Source organism: Excalfactoria chinensis, chromosome 13, assembly GCF_039878825.1.
Source record: "Excalfactoria chinensis isolate bCotChi1 chromosome 13, bCotChi1.hap2, whole genome shotgun sequence".
Lineage (NCBI taxonomy): Eukaryota > Metazoa > Chordata > Aves > Galliformes > Phasianidae > Excalfactoria > Excalfactoria chinensis.
In genome coordinates, this window is record NC_092837.1 from 16068831 (window position 1) to 16092551 (window position 23721).

Consider the following 23721-nt stretch of genomic DNA (forward strand, 5'->3'; position numbering starts at 1 on the left):
ATACAAAGCACTTGTATTGTTACAATTAACCCACCACAAAATACCTTAGTATCCTGGATAGAATTTGCTAATTTGCTCAGGGACATGATTTAGTGGTGGGTTGTTAGAGTTAGGGTTATATGGTTAGGTTGTGGTTGGACCTGATGATCTTGAAGATCTTTTCCAACCTCTGCAATTCTGTGGTTCTATGATTCTACAACTGGAGTAAATATCAAATCTTCGCTTACAGAGCTGATGTGGAATAGGGGTCAGGCTGTGTATCATGTCATTCCCAATAATCAAATTCTGCAAAATCTTATCCCTTGGAGCTGAGAGAACAGAATCATCATGCTTCTCTCCCAAAGGTCGTGCTAGCCGCAGTGAATATGTATTATCTTCTTGGAACTTCAATAGGAATTAAATAGAAAGCAGTGATTTGTCTAAAGACTTGAATTGGTCAGAGCTTAATCCATGTTGGACAGTGCAGTACTGTTCAAGTTGGTTATTTTTTTCTGATGATCCTTTAAATGTAGCTGGCAGGAGTCATGCACTAGATGTCTCCAGGTGTCAGGGTCAGGAGGGGGCTAGGAGACTGTCTGATAGTGTTGGGCATTACTCAGAAAATACTCAATCTGAGAAAGACATAGCTGAGCAATAAAAATCACTGTAACTTGCATATTTCTGCTGCTTAAAGTTTTGAGGTACTCCAGTTTATTTTTAACATGATCTTTTGTTACAAGGTTTTACGCCTTTGATTCTTGCTGCAACTGCTGGACACGTTGGTGTAGTGGAAATTCTTTTAGACAAAGGTGGGGATATAGAAGCACAATCTGAGCGCACAAAGGATACTCCGCTTTCATTGGCATGCTCTGGTGGACGCCAAGAGGTACAGACATATTTGTCCTTGATGAATTTGTTTTTTGTTGGTAGTTATTTTTATGTACAGGTTTTTTGTTTGTTTTTATTTTGGTGGTATAGTAGATCTTTTTTTCTAAAAGCTTTTTTTTAATTGAATAAGTGTAGTTAGTTTTAATCTCCTCCCACGATGAAGGGGTATTTGTTTTCTACATTGGCTGTCCTGGTATTATTGTCTTATTTTTGTTACCTGTGATTATTCTGCTGTCCATTTCATCCCTGCAAGGTGAATAACCTCGTGCAGGAGGTAGAGCTTTGTTCACTGAACACTTCCCTTGTGCATACACCCTGCTCTTTAAATTAGGGTATCCAGTGCAGGCATATAAGGACAGAAACTGGAATTTTGTGTTGACAGTACATAGCTTTGGTGGTAAAGCTCAGGGCTGATAAATGCAGATAGAGCATGTTCTTAATAGAAGGACACATATTTCTAATCTTCAAGTAATGTTTCAGTTCTCTCAGCTGTTTTATTTGTACTTTAAAAAAATAATAATAATAAAAATTTTCCTGCTTCAGTCATGGGCAGGCAACATGGAAGATACCATATTAATGGCTAAGGATTCTCTGACAGGTACAAAAGTGGTCAGTTTTGCAACTTGTAAGAATTAAAACACATTGGAAAAATTTGGAAAACTTCAACTTTGAAATCACAGATGTTTGAGAGCAGAACTGGCACTCTTAAATAAAATTTGAGGTTAATATAGTCTGTGCATATTGAACTACCGAGGTGTCTTTATTTATTTATTTATTTATTTATTTTTAAATTATTTTTTTGTTTCCTTATGCCGGAATCTACGTGTTCTGATTCTTAGCAGGTGATGGAGAAGCTTTCTGTTCTGGCCACCTTGGATGTCTTAGTAGAAAAATGATACACACCAAACTGCAGTATTTCACCAGAAGCATTTTATTTTTCTGCTCTTTTTCTCTTAAGGAGGCCCTGTTCAGAGTTCTTTCTCATCCTTGTTCCATTAAGATCAGTCAGTCTGATTTTTATTACTTGTTTGTTTGTTTGTTTGTTTTAAAGACCGTGTAACACAGAAAGTCAAAGTCGTCTATAAGTTTCATTGGAATTAAAGTTATGGGAGTTTCTGAAAGACTCTGAGTGAGATGTTACAGGAGTTGAACTGTGTACCTGGCTAGCAAGCAAAAAGGTTTCTTTTCAAAGCCTTGACTTTTTTCATGTTTTGGGACCCTCACTGCAAGGAAGACATTGTGGCCCTGTAGTGTGTTCAAAGAAGGGCAACAAAGCTGGTGAGGGGTCTGGAGCACAGGAGACGAGGAGCAGCTGAAAGAGTTGGGACTGTTCAGTCCGGAGAAGAGGAGGCTCAGGGGAGACCTCATTGCTCTCTATAACTCCCTGAAGGGAGGTGGTTGTGAGCTGGGGGTTGGCCTCTTCTCTCGTGTAACTGGTGATGGGACCAGAGGGAATGGCTTCAAGCTGCGCTGGGGTGATTTAGGCTGGATGTTAGGAAATACTACTGCTGTGAAAGGGTGGTCAGGCGGTGGAATGGGCTGCCCAGGGAGGTGGTGGAGTGGTGGTGGTGGACCTTGGAGGTATTCAAGGAACGTTTGGACAATGTGTCAAGGGACATGGTTCAGTGAGAGCTATTGGTGATAGGTGGACGGTTGGGGTGGGTGATCTTGTAGGTCTTTTCTAACGTTGGTGATTCTGTGGTTCATTAGGTAAAATTATTAGACAAAATCCAAAACTTGCCTTTTTGGAAGGCAGGTGCTGCGCTACTAAAACCTGTGCGGACTATTTGAACATGATAATCTTCTTTTGTTTCTCAGATAATAGTTAAGGCTGTGAAATGTCTTTTAACGTGAGTGCTGTCTTTTCAGGTTGTTGATTTGCTGTTGGCCCGGGGAGCGAACAAAGAGCATAGGAATGTGTCTGACTATACACCATTAAGCCTTGCTGCATCTGGTGGATATGTCAATATCATCAAGATTCTTCTCAATGCTGGGGCAGAAATTAATTCAAGGTAACACCTCAGATGAATTGCATGTAGGACAGGTGCTCTGTTGTTGTCTTTAACTGTTCTGAGTCATATATTGGAATCCGTAGTTCTTTCAGGGCTCCTCTCAGCCTTTCTACAGTATTGATGTTGTTATTTATGTTGACATTACCTTAATTAAGGCTTTTAAGTTATCTTTAACTACCACAGACAAACTTAATCTCCCTTATACCTAAGTTTTCAGTGATGCTGTAGTCTGCAAACCTGTTTCTTCTCTTTCCCTTTTTTACCTTTCTGAGATCTGGAAGCCAATTGCAGTTTTCAGTCGAACCAGGCAAAGGAGACAGCCAAAGCACAGGGCAGCTATTTGTACTTGCTTAAAAACTTTCAGCAGAAGGACCAAATGTATTTTAGCTACGTCTCTCAATCCTCCTCTTTATTAGTTGTACGAAAAGGAATGTTCTTTCAGTCACTAGAAGAACTTCAACTTATTCTGAATGTTGGAAGTGTGTGTTCCTGAATCAGACGCAACTGAAGTAGTTCAGTACTTGCATGTTCTTTAGCCATTCTTATATCTAAAAGCTGAAACACATTTTACTTGTTCATAGATTTTAGTTATCTGTTGTGTGTTGTTACTCAGCTGGTCTCTGATAAGCAAATCAAAATTGCTAGTATTTTAGTCAAGTGGCCATGTTTGTATGTGTTAATGTTCATTTTTGGCTTCTCATGAAGCATTTTGTTCCTCATGGATACACCTGCATTTCATAGGGCATTCACCAGTTCTGGGAACTGTGGTTTGTTTCTTTCTCACTAGGACTGGGAGTAAGCTAGGTATTTCTCCTCTGATGTTGGCTGCTATGAATGGCCACGTACCTGCCGTGAAGCTGTTGCTCGATATGGGTTCTGATATTAATGCCCAGATTGAGACCAATCGGAACACAGCCCTCACCCTGGCCTGTTTCCAAGGCCGAGCAGAGGTGGTCAGTCTGCTGTTGGACAGGAAGGCCAATGTTGAACACAGGGCAAAAGTGAGTATTTAAACTACTTTACTTTTAAACTACCATATCATTTACTTTAACAAGTGCGTTTCTCTCAGTAGTTATTTCTTCATATTTTCCTGTAACTCTTTCATCATTCATCTTTCTCTTTTCAGTGGTTCAAAGGCAAATTATTAGTGAAAGGAGGTGGATATTTAACAGTATGACTTTGTTTTCTTTAAAGGTATTGAACATGGTTTGTGCTGATGAAAAATTGAATTGTAGAATATCTGCATTGCCCCAGTTGATATGCAGAGCTTATGCAGAAGTGAAGGATCTGAGAACTTGCTAAATGTTCTGAAATATTTTGTTGTTGTTGTTGTTTGCTTTGTTTAAGAATGTGAGCATCGGGGAAGATCAGTTATTTGCATGGGGAAAAGCTGATTGTTTCTTCCAATTTAATAATGGAACATTGTCTCTGTAGTACTGAGAAACTTATCAGATTTAAGATTGGTGTTGATATTTGTCAACAGACCAGATAGACTTCACTCATATATAATGTCTGGACAGGAATAGAGTTGTACTGTTATAGTGATCCTCATTTATAACAGATTGATTTGTCCATGTGAACAGAAGTAGTGCAGTCAAACCTTATAAAACTTCTATGTTAGTATAGAACCAGTGGCTTCAGTATTGTGACTTTGCCCCTTTGAAACACTCCATAGGTCCCACGTGTTTGTGCTCTGGGGCAGCTTTGTTTCTCCTGCAGTAAAGCAAGCTTAAATCTTGTGTGGACTGCCAGATCAATTTCCCTAGCACAAAAGTATGTTTGGTAACTCCTAAGGCTGCTCAAATAATTGCTGTGTCTTCCTGCTTCTGGAATGACTTTGAGTGAAGGAAAAAGGGAAATGGATAAAAGCCAGCTCTCAAATAGTCAGTTGGGCACGTTGGGAGCTAGTATTAGTTTTTTTAGTTGTCTGACCAGGCAACTGAGTTGACTCAAGATCAGCCTCAGTACTGAGCAAGGATAGATAAAACGTGTAAAGCCAGTCTGAAGGCATTTTCATAGGAGCACTTGTCTTCATTTGGATCTGTTCTAACCTCTCTTTTAGAGATTCTTTTGAAGACTTTTGGTTTTGCTATTGAGATGGGTATGAGGTGGTAGTCAGTAGTTTGCCTAAGTTTATATAAATCCAGTGCCAGGAGTTTTTTGAGACCACTTCAGGTTAGGTTCCTAGGCATCTAAGCAAATAGAAATCTGATTTCTGTGTGGGGCAATTGTGTATGGTTTATCCAGAGAATATAGTATGAATTTCACATTATGTGATTCCTTGTCTTTGCACAGACTGGTCTCACGCCGCTAATGGAAGCTGCTTCAGGAGGATATGCAGAGGTTGGAAGGGTTCTCCTTGATAAAGGAGCAGATGTTAATGCTCCACCTGTGCCTTCCTCAAGAGATACTGCTTTAACAATTGCAGCAGATAAGGGTCACTACAAGTTCTGTGAGCTGCTGATTAATCGGTAAATTATTCTTTTCTCATTAGCAGGACACATATTTTGCAGCTATATTCCTTTGTGGCAAGGGTACTCTTGTTTATGCTGCTTCTTGCATCTTAGTGCAAAGGGAATAGGAATCCTTGGAAGTAGCATGTTACGTCTGCTCCCTACTCTTTCAGTGTTACCTTAGAGTATCCTGCTACTCCAGTATTAATTAAGCTCAGCAGACAGCTGAGATCAAAGGTAAGCAAACAGTGTCTGATTTGGCTGCTTTGCATATTAATCCAGAAATTCCCATGATCATGTCCTTACTGTCACTTGTGAGGCAAGGCCTGGGAACAACTCTTGGCTCTTCAAGCATAATCCTACAGGCAGCTAAAATCTCAAGGGGCTGTTTGTTGCATGGATAGTCACAATGTTAATGATCAGGTAAGGGGACCTTTGATTGCTAGTTGAATAACTGTGATGCAGTAAGCCTGCATTAGATGGACATGGACGTTTGTTGCTGGGAGGTGAGAGGGAGGGAGTCATAATTCCTGCTTTGGCAGGGGGGTTGGACTCGATGATCTCTAGAGGTCCCTTCCAACCCCTATAATTCTGTGATTCTGTGATTCTGTGATAATCCTTGTGTTACAATGTTACTTAAAGAGCAGATTTCAAGGACACAATTTCTCTCTCTAGCCCCTAGGTTTCAGTAATTAAAGTTGTGTATGTAATTGTATTCTGATCATTCATTATCTTATCTTTACTCATGTCTTATTTGATTACACTTGTACTCTTTTAGAGGAGCGCATATTGATGTTCGTAACAAGAAAGGAAATACCCCTCTTTGGTTGGCAGCTAATGGTGGTCACTATGATGTAGTTCAGTTGCTTGTGCAGGCAGGAGCAGATGTGGATGCAGCAGATAATCGAAAAATAACACCTCTTATGTCAGCATTTCGCAAGGTAGGACACCAGCTTGGTTGTATGATTCAGTGCTAAATGCTTTCAAAACAGAATTTCTCATTTGGTCATAAATATGACTGGTTGATTTTGGAAGATCAACACAACAAAATTCCTGTTTTCATAAAATGTCTGCTTTAAAGTAATGATAATCTGTGAATTCTAGACATTCTGAAGAAAAGAAGTAAAACATGTATCACACCGACCTCATTTTGGAGAGATGAAAAACGTCTATTAAAAAAGTTAACTAACTCTGTTGCAGAGAATTTATTAACTTTATCTTTAATAAAATGTAAAACAAGTTTAGAGCTTTTCTGACAAATGAAAATACTAAGTATGCCATTACTGTCCTTCCACTGCTTGCAGATAACTTCCTAGGCAACGTTTAGCTGTTGTCTGTGTGACTGCAAAGTGTACCCCATCAGGTAGCAGATCCAGCAGCAGTTTGCTAGGGTAATATTCAAGTGGCTCAATTTGTCAATCAGACTTGCCTTGCATCGGCTCTGTGGAGTGGCTGGCAAGAAAGTGAGCCGGGGGTGACAGATGAGGTCTAAGCAGTATGGTCTTGAGTGCTAAAAATGTGGACAGCTTTTCCCTTGAGACCAGCTATCTGCTTGCATTTAAATTGAAATGTAAATGTACTGAACAAACATTAGCCACTTTTCATTTCAAACAGCAGTTTACCAAAAATGTCTTTGTATATTCTCAGTCTTCTGCACTGAACCAAGAGATACCAAATTTGCAATTTGATGATGAATGTTATCAGTTGTATACCAGAGACTAAGATTTTCTTGATGTTCTAGGGCCATGTGAAGGTAGTTCAGTTCCTAGTGAAAGAAGTTAACCAGTTTCCATCGGACATTGAATGCATGCGGTATATAGCAACTATAACTGACAAGGTGAGTGTAACTATGAGGGAAAAATCCCTGTCCAGTATTTTCAGCAAAAATATGTATGGGGAATTCTCAGTTATTCAGAAAGTGAATGTATGTTTGTTCATGCATATGTTTGATTCAGATTTTTCTTTTCATATCTTTTTTAATATGAAACATCAAATCAGTGTTTAGAGTCTGTTGAACTAGTTTGTTTGTTAATGGATGCAGGGAATCTCCTATTTTGTGGAGTAAGTATCTGTCCCTTAATTCTAGTTTACTACAGATGTAATAAGAAAAGTTTTGCATTCCAGGACCTGTTGAAAAAGTGTCACCAGTGTGTGGAAACAATTGTGAAAGCTAAAGACCAGCAGGCTGCAGAGGCAAATAAGAATGCAACTATATTGCTGAAGGAGCTAGACCTGGAAAAAGTGAGTGGAGGATTCTGGTCATCTAGCTTAGTGTCTAAAACTGTGATTTAGGGGCAGTAGTTCTTTATGTTATGACTGTATCTACTTTCCATAAGAGTATATACTGAGGGTATAGAACTGTTACTTTAGCTAGACACTCCACTGTCCTTGTTATCATGACTAGTAGCTCTCTGGCATTACTTCAGCACAAATGAAGACTGTGGATAAGGGAGATCTTCAGTCTCAATGGTGTGATGCATAGTATGTTGTGAAGTGTTGTCCATAAGTGTTTTATGGACCAGTGCTCCGTTTTACAAACTACGCAATTAGAAGCTGCCACCTGAGCTAAAGTGAGTTGAAAAGGTAGTGTGAGAAGTGAAGCTTCTCCTCAATGAGAATATTAATTGTCCCGGACTAATGCAGAGATTTCTTAAGCGATCTGCAGTGGACATTCTAAATAGAGGCTCTTAACACTGTAGATGAACAGTTCATACAGCGTTTGATTAACGAGGGAAGATTTGGAAGATGTGTTTTCATCTTCCAGGTTGCTAACTTGTAAACAGTCTGTCAGTTGCTCTGCAAAGCTACAGTATGGTACTGCTGTTGTGACCAATTTCATACTAAAAAACATGATTTAAGTGAAAAAGTGAGACCAGTTAATTCTGTAACATACTATGCAATACTTTTTAAAGTCAAAGCTGTTAATCTCACCAATTCTTTTGCAACATTATTAAATGGTTTTTGATTAAGGACTGAGATAACGAGGGATTTTACTGGCTTTTTCAGAAAAATTATTTTTACAACGTCCCTCACTAGGTTGTATTTACTGTTGTTCTTTAGAAATTTTTGGAATCACCCGGTCCCGTTGTTCCATAATGTCTGTTCATTATATACATAATGCTTCATTATGTGACAAAGTCATCCTAGTTCGCCATGATCTCTTCTCTTTTATCCCCTGCCCCAGTCTGTAGGAAAGATTGGAATTATAATTTAGTTTTTGTGATCATATTTAAATATGAATCCTTTTCTCCTACATAGTCAAGAGAGGAAAGCAGAAAACAAGCCCTTGCAGCTAAGAGGGAGAAGAGAAAGGAAAAGAGAAAGAAGAAGAAAGAAGAACAAAAAAGGAAACAAGAAGAAGATGAAGAAAATAAGCCTAAAGAAACTCTAGAATTACATGAAGATGATGATGAAGAAGAAAATGATGATGAAGGTAAAGAACTGAGTGTTTAAATGTAAAAAATGCAGTTGTAGAGTTGCCTTTTTAAAAGCACCTAGGCGAGGTAATCTGTTAGTAAGATGGCTTTTTTGGTACTGCGATGATGTTGTATGTTTTCTACCCTGGTTCTTACCTGCTGTAAATTGTGGGAGTGCTGTGTTCCTAGTAAATCATTGTTTCTTCTTCTTTGTTCCCAAAACTTTTTCCCTCTTGGAGATTTTACAGCTGCTTATAGTGCAAATAGACTTGACAGCTCAGCAGGAGCATGATCTCAGCTGAAGTGTCCTCAGTCAGAGGCACTGATTGATATATTTTGTGATCTTTGTTTTTCTTCAGTAGAGCAAGAAGTTCCTATAGAGCCTCCTAGTGCAACTACTACAACTACAATTGGGATTTCTGCAACTTCAGCTACTTTCACTAATGCCTTTGGGAAGAAGAGAGCTAATGTTGTGACTACTCCCAGCACAAATAGAAAAAATAAGAAAAATAAAACAAAAGAGACTCCTCAGAATATGCAGATAATTTTACCAGATCAGCATATATCTCTAGCACAGCAAAAAGCAGATAAGAATAAAATAAATGGAGAGCCAAGAGGTGGTGGTGCAAGTGGAAATAGTGATTCAGATAATTTGGATAGCACAGACTGCAATAGCGAAAGTAGCAGTGGAGGTAAAAGCCAGGAGTTGAACTTCACGATGGATACAAATTCCTCTGAGCGGCGCTATGCCTCATTGCTCATCCCTTCTCAGGAAGAAAAAACGAGCACTTCAGCTTCAAAAACACCAACAAGGTGAGACTTCAGTGTTATTTATCTGTTTCTTCAGTGTTTTGCCGATGCTGATGTATATTTTCTGTAGCTCAGGCATTATACCAGTTGGTGCATTCTTGGAGACCTGAAAGACTGAGCTTGTTAAATTACACTGTCTGGTTTGTTGAATGCAACCGTGTCAAAACACTAGTGGTAAAAGTCTTGGTATTGCTGACTACTTTAAACTACTCTAGCAGAACAGACAGTTAAGTAGACTCTGCACTGTTTTAGTAACTGTGCTAAACTCTGAATTTATTGGAGTAGATTTTTAGAGTAAATTTGCAGGGAATTTAAAAAGTAAAATGCAGCCTTATTTATAATATAATCACAAGTTGTCGTTACCCTGTGATTTCTGTGATTTCTGATTTCATAATTAACACCTTTGAATTGCCGTCTCTTTGTTTTAAGGAGGGAAGAAGCTGATGACTCTGAGCATTTCCCCTGCCAGGTTGATGGCCAATTTGATTTAACCTTGTCAAGCCAGAGGTGAGAGTCAAAAGAGTTCAGTGAATGTACTGGGTCCATACTAATGACTTGGAAGATGATTGAGCTGCCAGTGAAGGAGATAATAACTAGCTGTTACAGCACCAGTTTCTGAATGCGATCATTACTCAAAACCAATAAGCTTAAATAACGTCTAAATTTGTAGTGTTTGCTAAGAAATTTGCCTCTGCTAACTTTTACTTACATGGAGATCAGATTCATACTACTTATGGTTTTTGTTGTTTTTTTTTTTTTTTTTCCTGTGCATTAAAGGAGGTAGAGAGCTATAGGGGCTGATCTGCAAGACACATGGCTAACTTCAACAAGAATGCAGACCTGGCATCAAAAAGCACAGCAAGCAAGAGAGCTGTTGGCTGAGAGGGGGGAAGACAAGTTGGGCTCTCAGCTTTGTGGATTTCCCCCCCTCCCCCCTCCAGAATTAAAATTGCCATCCATCATGGTTGTGAGGAAGGGGGAGGAGTTCCCTAAAATTCTTAAGAATGTCAGAAATTTGATTGTCTACATATCCTGTTTTAAGAATATAAACTGAGTTTTGCTTTCAACCTCTCCTACAAATACCTTGGAATCCTTTATGACCCACTAATGTAGAGCGCACTAACCATGTTAAACTCCTGAAATTGAAAAAGGGGGTGGTTCTTCTGTCAGATAGAAGTATCCCTAAAAATCAAGACAGTGTATAAATGAAAATTGGGCTGGTGTTTTTTTAATTTCTGCAGGTGCTCTTCTTGCAATAGGCAATCGTTCTGAAAAGTTTCTAAATTTTCTCTTCCTGAATTTCTTTTCTCTTTCAGCATGGACTGGTTGATGACAGTGCTGTTATAGTTGAAAGATTTTCTAAATATGCCATAGATTTGTTATACCAAATCACTTTACAAGTCATTAACTGTAAGACTAGCCTTAAGTTGTAGGGATTGCCTCAGTTTCAGTGCTGCCTGAGCACCCAGAAATGCACTTCTTACATTCATGTAGATAAATTAGCCTACAACAGCTTACCTGTTCCTCTCTTTGTCTCTTTGCTATGGTTGTATTATTACAGGTTTTGCATACGCACTTTCATGTTGGCTTCGTTAGGAGTAAAATATCTTAAAATACGTGTGCCACGCAGTTTTACCGATTCATAAACTGGGGGGGTGGAGGGTAAGCAGAGTGCTTACCTACTGCTTAGCTGTTTACAGGGGATCTCTAAAAAGAGATGAAAAATAAAGTTTTCAAGTACCTTGTAAGAAAGGGACATTATTTATAAAAGCATTTTTTCTTAAAAGCCTATTAAAAAGGAGAGTGCATAATCAGGGTCTAACTTAAATGGCTGTCTAACACTTATTATAAAGTATTTTATAGATTATGTCTTTAGTACTTCTCATATTACCTGATTTAGCTTAGCACTCCATTTTTTGAAGGAAGGCTGTGAACTAAAATGTAGGAAATTATTTAGGTCAGCCAACAGTTCCTTCAAGTAGGGTGTGTGTGTGTGGGGGGAAAAAAGGATAAAAGCAATTCATGCTGCAAGTTTTGAGGTCCAGAAATGAACACTCTCGTGCTGCCAGCTTTGTTCTGTAATTTGTAATTGGTTTGTTTCTGTTCCCAGACTTGATGGTGAAGGTAATTCAAATTCTTTGTCAACTGCTTACAAGTCTGTTTCCCTGCCTCTGACCTCTCCAAATGTAAAGCTGAATCTGACCAGCCCAAAAAGAGGCCAGAAAAGAGAAGAAGGCTGGAAAGAAGTGGTTAGAAGGTAAATAATTTAATTCTGTATTTAGGAAGTGTTTCAACATTTTTACTTGTAAATTATACACAAATATAGAATCTCCATCATTTAGTTCATTTAGTTCATTTAGTTATTCCACTGTAATAATTAAAACAAACAAACAAACAAAACATTATTTTGTCATGCAGTCATGTGAAAACAAATTGCAGTCCTGATTTGTAGTAACCCCTCACTAATTTAGCATTACTATGCTATGGACATTTTATTTGGCACAAGGGTTTTCTGTTAATGTGTTGTCCTTGGAGTACAAGGAGAAGGGAACAAATGGTAGCAAAAAAAAGCTCCTAGTGCAGATGATTGCTTGCAATAAAAGTAAAGTAGATGTTGGTAGAAGACAGGTGGATGATCATTTGGTGACTAAAGTTCATTGTATTTTGAGTGGTTACCCTAATTGCCAATTCCAATGAAAATTTTGTGACCTTAATTCAGTACTGGAAAACCTTTAAATCAAATTGTACTTCTGCAAAGCATTTTCCCTTTGAAAATGTTCTGATTATTTATTTATTTATTTATTTTTTAAAACTGTCTAGCTAATAGTCATCTGTAATCATTATTGTGTCCACTACATTTAACTAGAAATAGTCATCTGGCTGTCCTGTTTTGCTCCCTTTAATGAGAAGGAATGCAGCATGAACATAGAGGTGTCCCATGTCTAGGTGTACTTTCAATACCCTGCTGCTTTTCTGTTCTGCAAAGGTAGTAACCGTATGTGCTCATTCTAGGGAATTCTAGGCTGTGTACAGAGGAAGCTACAAGCTTTATAATAACTTTTAAAAAGTCATTTTCATCTGAAAACTTAAATGTATGAACCCTTAGAGAGTTGGCTCAGTCTTCTGCCTTCTGTTGCATTTACTATACAGTTCCCTACTGTGACATATCCTTGCTAAAGGTATAGCCACAGACTGCCCTGCCACCTGGTGAGTCATGCAGGCATGAAACTGTTGCAGAGGCAGCTGACTTGTCCAGCACTGCACTCAGACCCTGCCATTGACCCTGGAGCTGCTCCATCTCTGCTCCTGAGTCTCTTGAGTCTCATAGGCTCAATCTAATTGCTTTGTTGGATTGTCTGCTGTTCAGGTGGAGATGCTGGTGTTCTAGAAACAGCATCTAAAACCTGAGCTTTCCTAGTCCCTAGAGGATCAAGTCTTTTCGCAAAGACTGTGTGCATAAAGTGTTTTGCACATGTATTTGTTATGCCCTGACTGATTGGCAAAGCACTCATTCAGCCAAAGAGCTGTTTGGCAACTGTAGCTTTGTGTACAAAATGCCTGGGAGCTGCATGCCTTCATCTACTAAGTCTCTCCCAGTCTCTACAGCAGGAATTTTTCTCCTCCCCTCTCTCTGTGAGTATCCCAATGTGGCTAGAAGGGATCAGAGAAGTAACCAATGAAAACATCCCTTCTACCCTTGACAGGCAAGTAGGCAGAGTTTTGAAAGACCCTCCCCCTAGCAACACTCTGCAGCCAACACCAATTGAGCAATTTCAGCTGCAGAGAGGAGGGCGCTGCTGTTCAGGAGCAAAAAGGTACTGTTTGGGGTACTTCTCAAGGTAAAAACCACTGAGATCTGTGGGTAGGGAGGGAATCGGCAGTGGGTGATGGGTGGGAGGGATCCTGGGTGCTGGGGCAAGCTCTTGTGGTGGAGGAATTTCTTGGTTGGTGGTGGCGTTGGGGTTCCTAGTCGGCAGAGTTGAAAGGACACCAAAAGGACAGTTGGAGTCCTTGGCATAATGGGATTTTCTTAAGTTAGGTGATGCTGGGAGCTTTGGAGGTAGCAACTGGGTTGTCTGGCTTGAGCAAGAGGAGCCTCTGGGGTGGGTGGAAAGACAAGACCCAGAGCATGAAATTGCTGTGGAGTGAGAACTTGGTGCATGATCTGAGTGCCTGAGAAACAATTTCCTGAGGATCAAGTTATTTGAAATTCTCAGAGTGGAACAGCTGAGTGAAGCTGACAGCCTTTTCAGGGGGTTCGTGGTGATCTGTACAGTGTTCAGAGGTGCTTGAGCTATGATCACTGTGGTTTCTGAGACCCCTTTGAATCCCCTCTAATTGTTCAGTGTAGAACTACTACTGCATATCACTGGTAAGCTGGAAAGCACTGTATGGGCTTGAGAGGTCCAGCCTTTACAGTCTGCGGGGACAGAGGTGGCCCAGAGAGACCTCGGCTGGGGTCTGGATGCAAGCATGGATCATGTTCAAAGACTTTCCAGTGCTGTATGCCTGCACTGACCCACCAATAATATGTGAATCAGAAAAATGCTAAAATGACTTATTTCACTAAACATATGGGTTGCAGTGTTGTGGCCTAAAGTGAGCCTGCTTCTGAAAAATCTGTGCTGCCTTCATAGTGGCTTCCAGCAGCTCACTGAATTGCAGGACTGTGTGGTTTAGCAGTCTAATATCCACCGCTGTGTAGTGTCACCAGTTAAACTTTAAGATCTTTTGCCGCCTGGGAGACCATTTGAGGTCTGAGAAAAATGGATACTAAAAGGGTTGTGAATGCATGTGGTACCACGGAGCTCATAACTGGGAAGATCATGGAAAACCACCTTCTACTATAAGTGATCATAGTAGCTAAGCTGTGGCTTTCTGTGTTGAAGCAGTGCCTCTTAAGTAAATTTAGGTCATAAGCTAAGCATATAAAATTGAAAAATGTTTCTGATGGCAGTACATGAGACACGTTTGTGATACAGCAGCGGTGGTAGAAATGCTTCTAAAGAATCCTTGTCAGGTGCTGAAGATGATAAATAATCTGAGTTGGTGATTTTTAGAGAGGCTCCAAAGGGTGAACAAAATATCAGCAGAAAACCACTTGCTACCCTGAAACATATGTATATGGCTTCAGCCACATGTGAGACAGTGAAGCATTTTTAATGTGCTTAAAGTTTAAATACATTTGACAGATTTATGATCTTTGTGATATAGGTCAAAGAAATTATCTGTCCCAGCTTCTGTTGTGTCTAGAATAATGGGAAGAGGTGGGTGCAACATCACAGCAATTCAAGATGTCACCGGTGCCCATATTGACGTTGATAAACAAAAAGATAAGAATGGAGAAAGAATGATCACTATAAGGTACAGTTTTTAGAAAGGAAACTCTTAACTCAGAAATGTCATTTATCAATAACTTGTCTTTGCTTTTTAAAACAGGACATACTTAGTTTCTTGGTTTATAAAATATAACTTTTATTGCTGCTGCCAAGATATGCTGATGGTCTGCTTATTCAAAGTTACTTCTTGACTATGGCTATATCAAGGATTAACTTAATGGAGCAAAACTGTGGTAGACTTGTAGATCAATATCAAGTTGGGGCTACAGAATCTTGCACAAAATGGGGTTTCCCTTCATTGAAGGTAAATATATTTGTATCTAATCTAGGGGTGGTATGGAGTCAACACGATACGCAGTGCAACTCATCAATGCCCTTATTCAAGATCCTGCCAAGGAACTGGAAGACTTGATTCCTAAAACTCATATAAGAACACCTGCTTCAAGTAACAAATCAATCCATGCAAACTTCTCGTCTGGAGTTAGTACTGCATCTGCTTCAAACAAAAACTCCTTTCCTCTCGGAGCACCACCTCTCGTCACATCGCAGTCATCGACTCTATCTACTTTCCAGCCTACTAACAAATTAAACAAGAACGTCCCAGCAAATGTGCGCTCATCTTTTCCAGTGTCTCTTCCTCTAGCTTATTCTCATCCTCATTTTGCCTTGCTGGCAGCCCAAACTATGCAACAGATCCGGCACCCTCGCTTACCTATGGCCCAATTTGGAGGAACCTTTTCACCTTCACCAAACACTTGGGGACCATTCCCAGTGAGACCAGTTAACCCTGGCAGCACAAACAGCTCTCCAAAGCATAATAGTTCAAGTCGCGTAGGTAGTCAGAATGGAAATATTTTACAGGCAGAGTCTCCCGGATTAGCTACTTCTAGTCCCATTACTGTCTCTTCAGTAGTTGCTTCCACCCAGCCGCTATGTGCAACAAGTAATCGGACTCCCTCTTCAGTTAGAAAGCAGTTGTTTGCCTGTGTTCCGAAGACAAGTGCTGCAGCAACAGCAATCTCAACTGTGACAAACACGTGTAGCACTCTGCCTTCAGCTTCCTCTGCGCCCCCAAACAATGGGCAAGTTACTGCAGCATTTCTGCCCTCTACTGCTCCACAGACGCAGCATTCTGCACTTAAAGCAGACTCTTTCTCAGCTGCCTCAGCACCCAAGGAGAAAGTGTCAACACCAGACCAGCCTGTTGGAAATACATGCACACCATCTTCTGTTGCAGGTAGTTCCAGTATGTCAGCTAGCAGCAATTCAGGAGTCACCGAAGCTCACCCATCTAGCAGCCCTGCACCTCTAACGAACACCCAAGATGAAATACTACCAGCCAGCATGTCGGAAATGAGCCCTTCTATGTCAATGCCTATTTCTTCCAGCTCAGAACCTACTCCTTTAAGCTTAGCATCACCCAGGTCGGTTGTTGCAGATAATCAGGACAACAGTAACTTACCTCAAGTAGCTGTACCAGCACCTCGAGTTACTCACAGGATGCAGTCCAGAGGTTCTTTCTATTCAGTGGTACCAAATGCAAACCTACATCAAGATCCTCAGTCTATTTTTGTTACAAATCAAGTTCCTATAACACCTTCTCAAGGTCCACCTGCTGCGGTGCAGCTTTCATCAGCCATGAACGTCATGAATGGTTCTCAGATGCACATTAACCCAGCAAATAAATCATTGCCTCCTACCTTTGGGCCAGCAACTCTCTTCAATCACTTCAGTAGTCTTTTTGATAGCAACCAGGTGCCCTCTAACCAAGGATGGGGAGACTGTCCGCTTTCCACCCGAGCAGCAGCTGACCCATCTTTCGCTGTTCAGTCTACGTTTCTGAATAACTCTGTGCTAGGACATGTGGAGAACACGCATCCTGATAACTCCAAGGCTCCTGGTTTCAGGCCGCCTTCGCAGCGGGTTTCTACTAGTCCTGTAGGTAAGTCATGAAGATCATGCACTGAATGGAATTTTTTTCTACAATGCTTCTGTTGTTTGAGATTGTTCGAGAAATAGTTTACAGATGACCTATTTTTGTCAATTTCTTTTTTCTCCAGCTCTTCTCGGGTATTAGTTGTTGGGAAAGTTGTAGATGTTGTGTTGTTTTCCCTAAGACGGAGGAATGTGTTTCCCTATTTGTAGAATTTAGAGTAGCTTTGATTTTTAGCTCTTGAGTTGGAGTGTGGCATGTTGTTAGGTGATACTAAAACTGAAACAGTCAGGCCAGAACTTTCAACAGATTCAACCTACCAGCAGGAGTGACAGCATGTAGTTGTTTAATATTTTCATTGTATGAGATTCCAGATGGACTACGAGAGAATACACTACTTTTTTCCTCTGTATGACTTGATCCTGTAGGCCCAAGGGTGATTTCGCTGTGTCTTTCTAGGGTTTTGATAAGCTTATGTGCTCTGGGAAACTGGTGTGCTTCTGCATGGTTGTTATTAAGAAGCTGTTGTTGTTCAGCTGTTATGTATAGGAGTTCGAGCTTAGAAGTTTTTAATTGAAGTGGGCTAGAAACACAGTGAACTCTCTGCCCTGCTGCGCTCTGCCTAGGAGATTATTATCATTCTAGTGGTGATGATGATGATGCAGGTGCGTGGCTCCAGTCATTTGGCTGGAAGAAACTCTCAAGAGGTCCCCAGTGTTACTCCCTTTCTTCTTGCAGAAGTGTATTTATGGTGCCTTGCAGCTGGATAGCTGGAGAAGCTTACTTTAAAGTTGTCTTCCGCAACACAGGGCAGTGTTAGATGATTCAGCATGTTTCAGGGCTTGAATGCTGAATTTGGACACTTCAACTGTTTGACTTTCATACTAAAGAAGAAGGGGGCATTAGAAAGATGTGGTGAGAAAAAGGGGTTTTGGTATTCCCATTCATTCAGTGAATTTAAAAACATTCAGGGTTTCTGAAAACCAGATCACTTCTTTCAGACCAGGTTTAACCACCATTGAGATACTTGTTTTTGACTGTAGTATTCTCAGGTGTTTAATTTGAGCTGCGTAACCGCACTGCAAAGCACATGAATACCCAGACTTTTTATACCATATCCATTCCCAGTGCAGTAAGCAGAACTAGTCATAACTGAGACTTCAGGGGGGTCAAGTAACTTGGCCTTGTTCATCAGATGCCTGCTGATGGAAAGGCTGGCAGACCCTCCTCAGTAGACTCCAGAAACTGGCTCATTGGAATACCCTGTTCTGGGGAAGAAAGGTTATGCCAGATTCTGAGTGATAGTGATTAACTGATTCGTGGGGTTCTCTACTGACTCACAATGTCACTGTTATTAATGCCACTTTTGATCACCCTTATTTCAGAACCTGCATTTTTTTTTTCTGTCATACAGAAAGAGAAGGGATTTGTGGGAGCTGAAGGAGAAGGGGGTGTTTGAAAGTTGTGATGGTGAGGAAAGAAGTGAGAGTGGGAGGCTGAGGACCTCTCCAATACCTTGACCCTTAGGCCAAGAAGTGTGGTTCTCCAGCCTGTCTGCCCCTTCTGTCACTGGGGTTTTACAGATGAATAGGCCTTTCCAGTAGGCTCAGCTGTTAAGGTGGGATGAATTGGAACTTAAGTTTTAGTGGCAGGTATTGTGTGATTTCAAAGAGTGCTTGCATGTGCTTTAGCTGCAAGCAGTGTTATGGCCTCAGAACGGTTTGGGCTTTGCTTGGTAATTCAGTATGCCTTTATATGTTCAGAGTGGATAGTAATGGTCATAAAAACAGATACAGTCCTCTAATGTCTGGCTGTGACTCTACACTTGATGGAGCAGAGGTTTCTTTTATGCCTGTCTTGTACAGCTGGGCTGTAGGAAATCTTTCTGCAGATCAGCATCTCATAGCAATCGCCTCTAAGCTGTTGTGGTAAAAATGTAGTCTAATCTGATTACACACCACAGCAGCTTTTTCTTAAGTGTTTCTTTAATGTAGAGTTTCTGTTCTCAATTCTTAGGTAAGTGCTATTGCAACTTGAGTTGTCTCTTTGTCTCTGATGGACCAGTTTGTTTGAGGCTCAGATACCTGTGCACACATCCTTAGTGCTTGTGGATCTGTTTTGTGAATGGCCTTTTGTCCCATGCATGCCTTCAGATCTCAGATTGATTTTAGGGTGGCCAGAAGTCTGCTTTTTCCTCTGCATTTTAAAGAAGAGGTTTGAGAATTTGCGTTAAAAGTTACTGCAAAGTTGATATAAGCCATTTGAAAAAGGCAATATAAAAATAGAAAATGTTCTTAACAAATTGGGAAGTCACTACTCTGAATTTGTACATCTTTGACTGTCACACTTCCTTCTACCTGTTAAAAATATGAAGCACTGCTGAAACTGCCCTGGTAGTAGTGTCATCACACCTGGAAAGCTGTGCCCCCATCCTACCAAGCGCTCACAGCAAAGTTATGCATCTTACCTCTGCAGAAGAACTGTTTTTGTCATAATCTGTACTGTGCTCTGTTTAGGAAATCAGCAATCCCCATGGGCCTCAGCTCTGTTACCCCTTCTGCACAAGGTGTAGAGCTCTTGAAACTCATCTTCAGTGGTTTGCCAGCCAAATGGGAGCTAGTCTTTGATATGCAATGGCATCCATGGCCATAGAGGCTTTCTAACTGCTTCTGATGTACTGTCATACACGGTGGGATAGCAGGAGCATCTCATCTGTAGCTTGGTGGCAGGTGTGTGGGAAGGGCCCTTGGCTAGAGATGCTGCAGTCTGTTTTTGGCAAGGAGTATTCTGAAGGAGACCCACTGCCCTAGGAGGGAACGGTCCAGGCACAGTATGTGTGCCAGCAGCCTGCACAGGCCTTGGCAGTGTCCTCAGAATTGTGCACTCTAGGCTGTAGTTGTTTGTGGCACAGTAGGGGCTCATTTTAATCACTCCATATTCTGGCGTTGGTGTGATTTGTCTTTGCATTTGCTGGATCTGCTCCTTCTGGAGGCAGTAAATTGAGGTCATTTGGTTGATATGTTTTTCTGCTTCATTTAATAATGTGAAAAAGACATGGCTTCAGTAATGTATCCAGAAGATGAAAGGTACATCTGTAGTTTATGACCTAAACCGTTGCCTGTCACCAGTGCTGCTTTCAGACTTCCAGTGTGTAAGCAGGGATGCTGTTTCAACCTCGCTCTGTGACAACACAGACTGGTCCTGGTTGTGGTCATCTGGAAATGTTTAAATGGTATTGAGACTAGTCTTCTTCAATAGGCCCTTGAAACTAAACCCAGAACAGGGATAAACATATGGCCATGCCTGCTTCTGCTTTTTTTCCTTTTTTCTTTCTGGTAACAGTGTACGATAACTATTTTTTTACTTTTTTTATTTTGGAAAAGTGCTTAAGAGCTTGGACTTATTCATAAACTGTAATTTCTCTTGCTAATTCATTTTTGTGGGACTTTAAACTCCATCTTTTCCCTCCTCTCATGCATTTCCATAGAAAGTAGCCCCTCTTCTGTTTCTCTGTACGTTATCAGTCGTGTATCCTTGGAGGCAGAGTGTTCTGGCTGACCTGTATGTGAATGTACCTAGATGGCAGAACTGTGCTGCAGTGAGACTTCCTTAGTGCTTGATTCCCATGGGGCTTTCCCAGAACCCTGTATTCCTATTTGACTAGTGGCACTTGGTAAAGAAAGATTTTTGCCACCACCCAGTTTTCCTCTTATAACTTCCATTTCAATTCCTTGCAGTGACTGAAGAAATGTTTTTTTAAAAACACAGTCAAACAAACAAACAAAAACTTGAAGCAAAAGCAGAGATCATACAGAAATGCTTTCTGTTGGTTTCTGTCTGCAGGAGAATTGTGCACCTGTAAAATGAACTTAGGGTATGCAGATACCCCTGAAGGTGATGAGATGCTTTAATTAAGTATATTGAAGCGCAAGCTCTCTCTGGTGCTTTGAAGTAAGTTCCCGAAGAGTATTTAATGAAATTTATGTTTATTTCAGGCTTACCCTCTCTAGATCCATCCAACAGCTCTGCAACTTCCTCTTCAGGTCCTTTGACAGGCTTTTCAGCAAACATGCAAGGAGCACGGGTTTACCTTCAAGGGCCAGCGCCTGTTGGGACTCCCAGCTTTAACAGACAGCATTTTTCACCACATCCTTGGACAAGCGCAACAAATTCATGTAGGAACTTCATGGGTCTGTCTTAGTTAACTGTAAATTCTTAGCTATTTTCTTCAGTAGATTTGTAACTTGAGGGGAAATTAGACAGTTAAGAACACAGTGCTTTCCAATTGTGTTTAGCAGTTGTGAGGTTGCCATGCCAATCCCACTTTGCTATTTTGTTTCTTAACAAAACCACTAGTTTTTTTTTAACATACCACTAGTCCTGTTGACATTTCTGAACACTATTTGGGAAAAAAACTGGTTCTGTAGGTTCTAAAAGGAGAAGGCATGAAGTTGTGGGGGAGCGGGAGTGTTAACAATTCCCCTCTAAACGAATGTAATGTTAGGGGAACATGTTATATTTATCATTGTTTGAAGTTATAATTCCTTTTTTCTTTTTGTTTCTATTATTTAAGTTGGTATTCTGGAATTTTCTTGTTAGTCAAAATATCCTAATATCTTAACGCATCATCCAGGGTGACATAGAGGTTTCCAACTAATGGGAAGAACATGGAAGTAGCTAGTAGTAGAAATATGGGTCTTGGATTTAGAGTCTAAAATGAAGAGACTTTTCTTGTCACTGCAAGCAGCTTCATTGCAACTCTGAACTTAAGAAACAAAATGTTTAAATGAGTGCTCAAAACAAGCTGGATTTCTCAGAAACAGTGACGCCTCTGAAGCTGGTGAAAGTTGTGCTCTTATGTTACACATTTGGCTTTGAGAAGCTGTCTTTTAATTTCTCTTCTGCTGGAGGTGGTAGATACCAAAACCAGTTTGCTTTGATATTTATGGTATCTTGGCTGATTTTTCATATCTTCCTGAAACTCTTCCATGTTTCTTATTCTTTCTTGTAGTTATTTTAGGTGTACTGCTATGTCATGAGACTATCACAGATGTGGCGGCTGAAAGCATTTGTGTTAATGTTCATTCCAGAGCTAAGCAGAAGTTCTGTGAAAGGTTGAAGAATACTTTGAAGGAAAAAAAGCCAAAAAAACCACTTTTTATCATTTGCCTTGAAATAACACTGGAGGGATAGAAAGGGTAGCATTTACTATCACTAACTTCTGTGTTTTTTGTGTGGGATTAAGCAAAATAAATTCTCTTTCCAGCAGGTGAATCTCCTATTCCATCAGTTTCCTCAGGATCATCTTCACCCCTTTCAGCTGCTTCTGCACCTTCTAACTTGAGCCAGCCAAAAACGGGTAACACGAATCAAGATCGAAAGGTACCCCCCCCTATTGGGACAGAAAGACTTGCTAGAATTCGACAGGGAGGATCTGTCACTCCTACGCCCTTAGGAACCAACTTTACAGCTCCAGTTGGTCATAGTGGTATTTGGTCATTTGGAGTTAACAGCGTATCTGGTGAGTCTATTTTTCACGGTCTGGAATAGCTTGAAGAAACCTGTGGGGCCTTTTGAAAATAGTACATTTGAAAAGGAAGTTGGCGAGGGAAAGAGGGAGGTGGATATAATGTACCTTAGAAGGAAAACTAGTATCAAATGCTGTAATTTTCAGGGAGATCATCAATGCAAATATTGTGATTTTTGCTCCTAACAGAGATGATTCTCACTCAGTCTGGGTCATCTGTATGAGGACACTTGTAAACCCTGAAAAAGATTTCAAAAATGTTATATAAAAGTCTATTGAGAATTGTAACCATAAACAACTTTTACTTACTAAGAGTGTCCATCTCTGGGTCTGAACCTTGGCATTGAAGGGTAATTGCCTTCCTCCAGGTTTTTCAGCTTGTTGTTTGCAGACACTTTAATAGCTGTGGTGCAGCTAATACATCCAGAAATGTATAGTTGTGAATGCTGATTTTACATTGTTTCTTTGGATTTGTGGAGGTGCATGCAGCTGTACACACTCAAGCTCTAGAGTATTTTTATTTAGTCAAATCTAATAGTTCATTTTCAATCTTGTTCTTTCCAGAAGGCTTGTCAGGTTGGTCTCAGCCTGTAATGGGAAACCATCCAATGCATCAGCAGGTGTCAGACCCGGGCACGTTTTCTCAGCATCAGCCAATGGAGAGAGATGATTCTGGAATAGTGGCTCCCTCAAACATTTTCCATCAACCTATGCCAAACAGCTTTGTGGATTTTTCTAAAGTAAGTCATAGAGGGATGAATTTGGGCTGTTGAATGACAAATGACTTTTTAATTGGAAGGATAGTTTGGGCAGTCTAAGCCTAGTAGATTGGGATTGTGATGCTTCTTTTCTGTGATTGGTTTGGAAAATAACTGGAAAAACTGGGTAATGTAGGAATTGCACTGTACTAGTAGACATAGGAGTCTGTAGCATTGATGCTGAGAGACAGGCTTACTCTGTGTGCAAGTGTATTTTCTGTTTTGTCTGTTTACACTGTATGTCTGTGCCTCTTTTACCATTTCTTGCTGTAATATGTAAATCTACTTTCATCCTAGTACAGTCTTACTAACTAGAAGGGATGCTCAAGCCCAGAGAGGCACACTTAAACAAAACCAGAATTTGCAGATGTTCTCCTGTCTAGGCACGGGATGCCTCCATCAATCTTTAGTTTCCTTTTTCAGAGACCCAGTCACCTGGAAACAATAGCGTAAGGCTGGCTGAGCTCCAGAGCCTCATTAAAGGTAGAAACCATGTTTGTGAATGCCACAGGCCTTTCTTAAGGAAGTGACAGGATGAGAAAAACACTTGCAAGTCTGCCCTTTGTGTATTAACACTGAAAAATAGCTGGAGGCAGACCACCATAG

General features: G+C 40.5%; 1 protein-coding gene across 12 annotated transcripts in view; it reads left to right on the forward strand.

The window, feature by feature from the left end:
* ANKHD1 (ankyrin repeat and KH domain containing 1) overlaps positions 1–23721 on the forward strand; it is a 101675-nt gene that overhangs the window by 73375 nt on the left and 4579 nt on the right. For 5 of the 12 annotated variants that reach the window (XM_072347940.1, XM_072347947.1, XM_072347946.1 and 2 more), the window contains 17 exons: positions 720–865; positions 2737–2879; positions 3667–3880; positions 5175–5350; positions 6111–6273; positions 7074–7169; positions 7457–7573; positions 8591–8765; positions 9108–9561; positions 9988–10065; positions 11669–11815; positions 13263–13373; positions 14773–14922; positions 15227–16839; positions 20826–21020; positions 22097–22351; positions 22922–23097. In XM_072347940.1, the coding sequence (XP_072204041.1) occupies positions 720–865; positions 2737–2879; positions 3667–3880; positions 5175–5350; positions 6111–6273; positions 7074–7169; positions 7457–7573; positions 8591–8765; positions 9108–9561; positions 9988–10065; positions 11669–11815; positions 13263–13373; positions 14773–14922; positions 15227–16839; positions 20826–21020; positions 22097–22351; positions 22922–23097 (4409 nt within the window). The remainder of the gene's footprint in view (positions 1–719; positions 866–2736; positions 2880–3666; positions 3881–5174; positions 5351–6110; positions 6274–7073; positions 7170–7456; positions 7574–8590; positions 8766–9107; positions 9562–9987; positions 10066–11668; positions 11816–13262; positions 13374–14772; positions 14923–15226; positions 16840–20825; positions 21021–22096; positions 22352–22921; positions 23098–23721) is intronic. The other 7 variants (XM_072347944.1, XM_072347950.1, XM_072347945.1 and 4 more) reach the window with 5 other exon arrangements.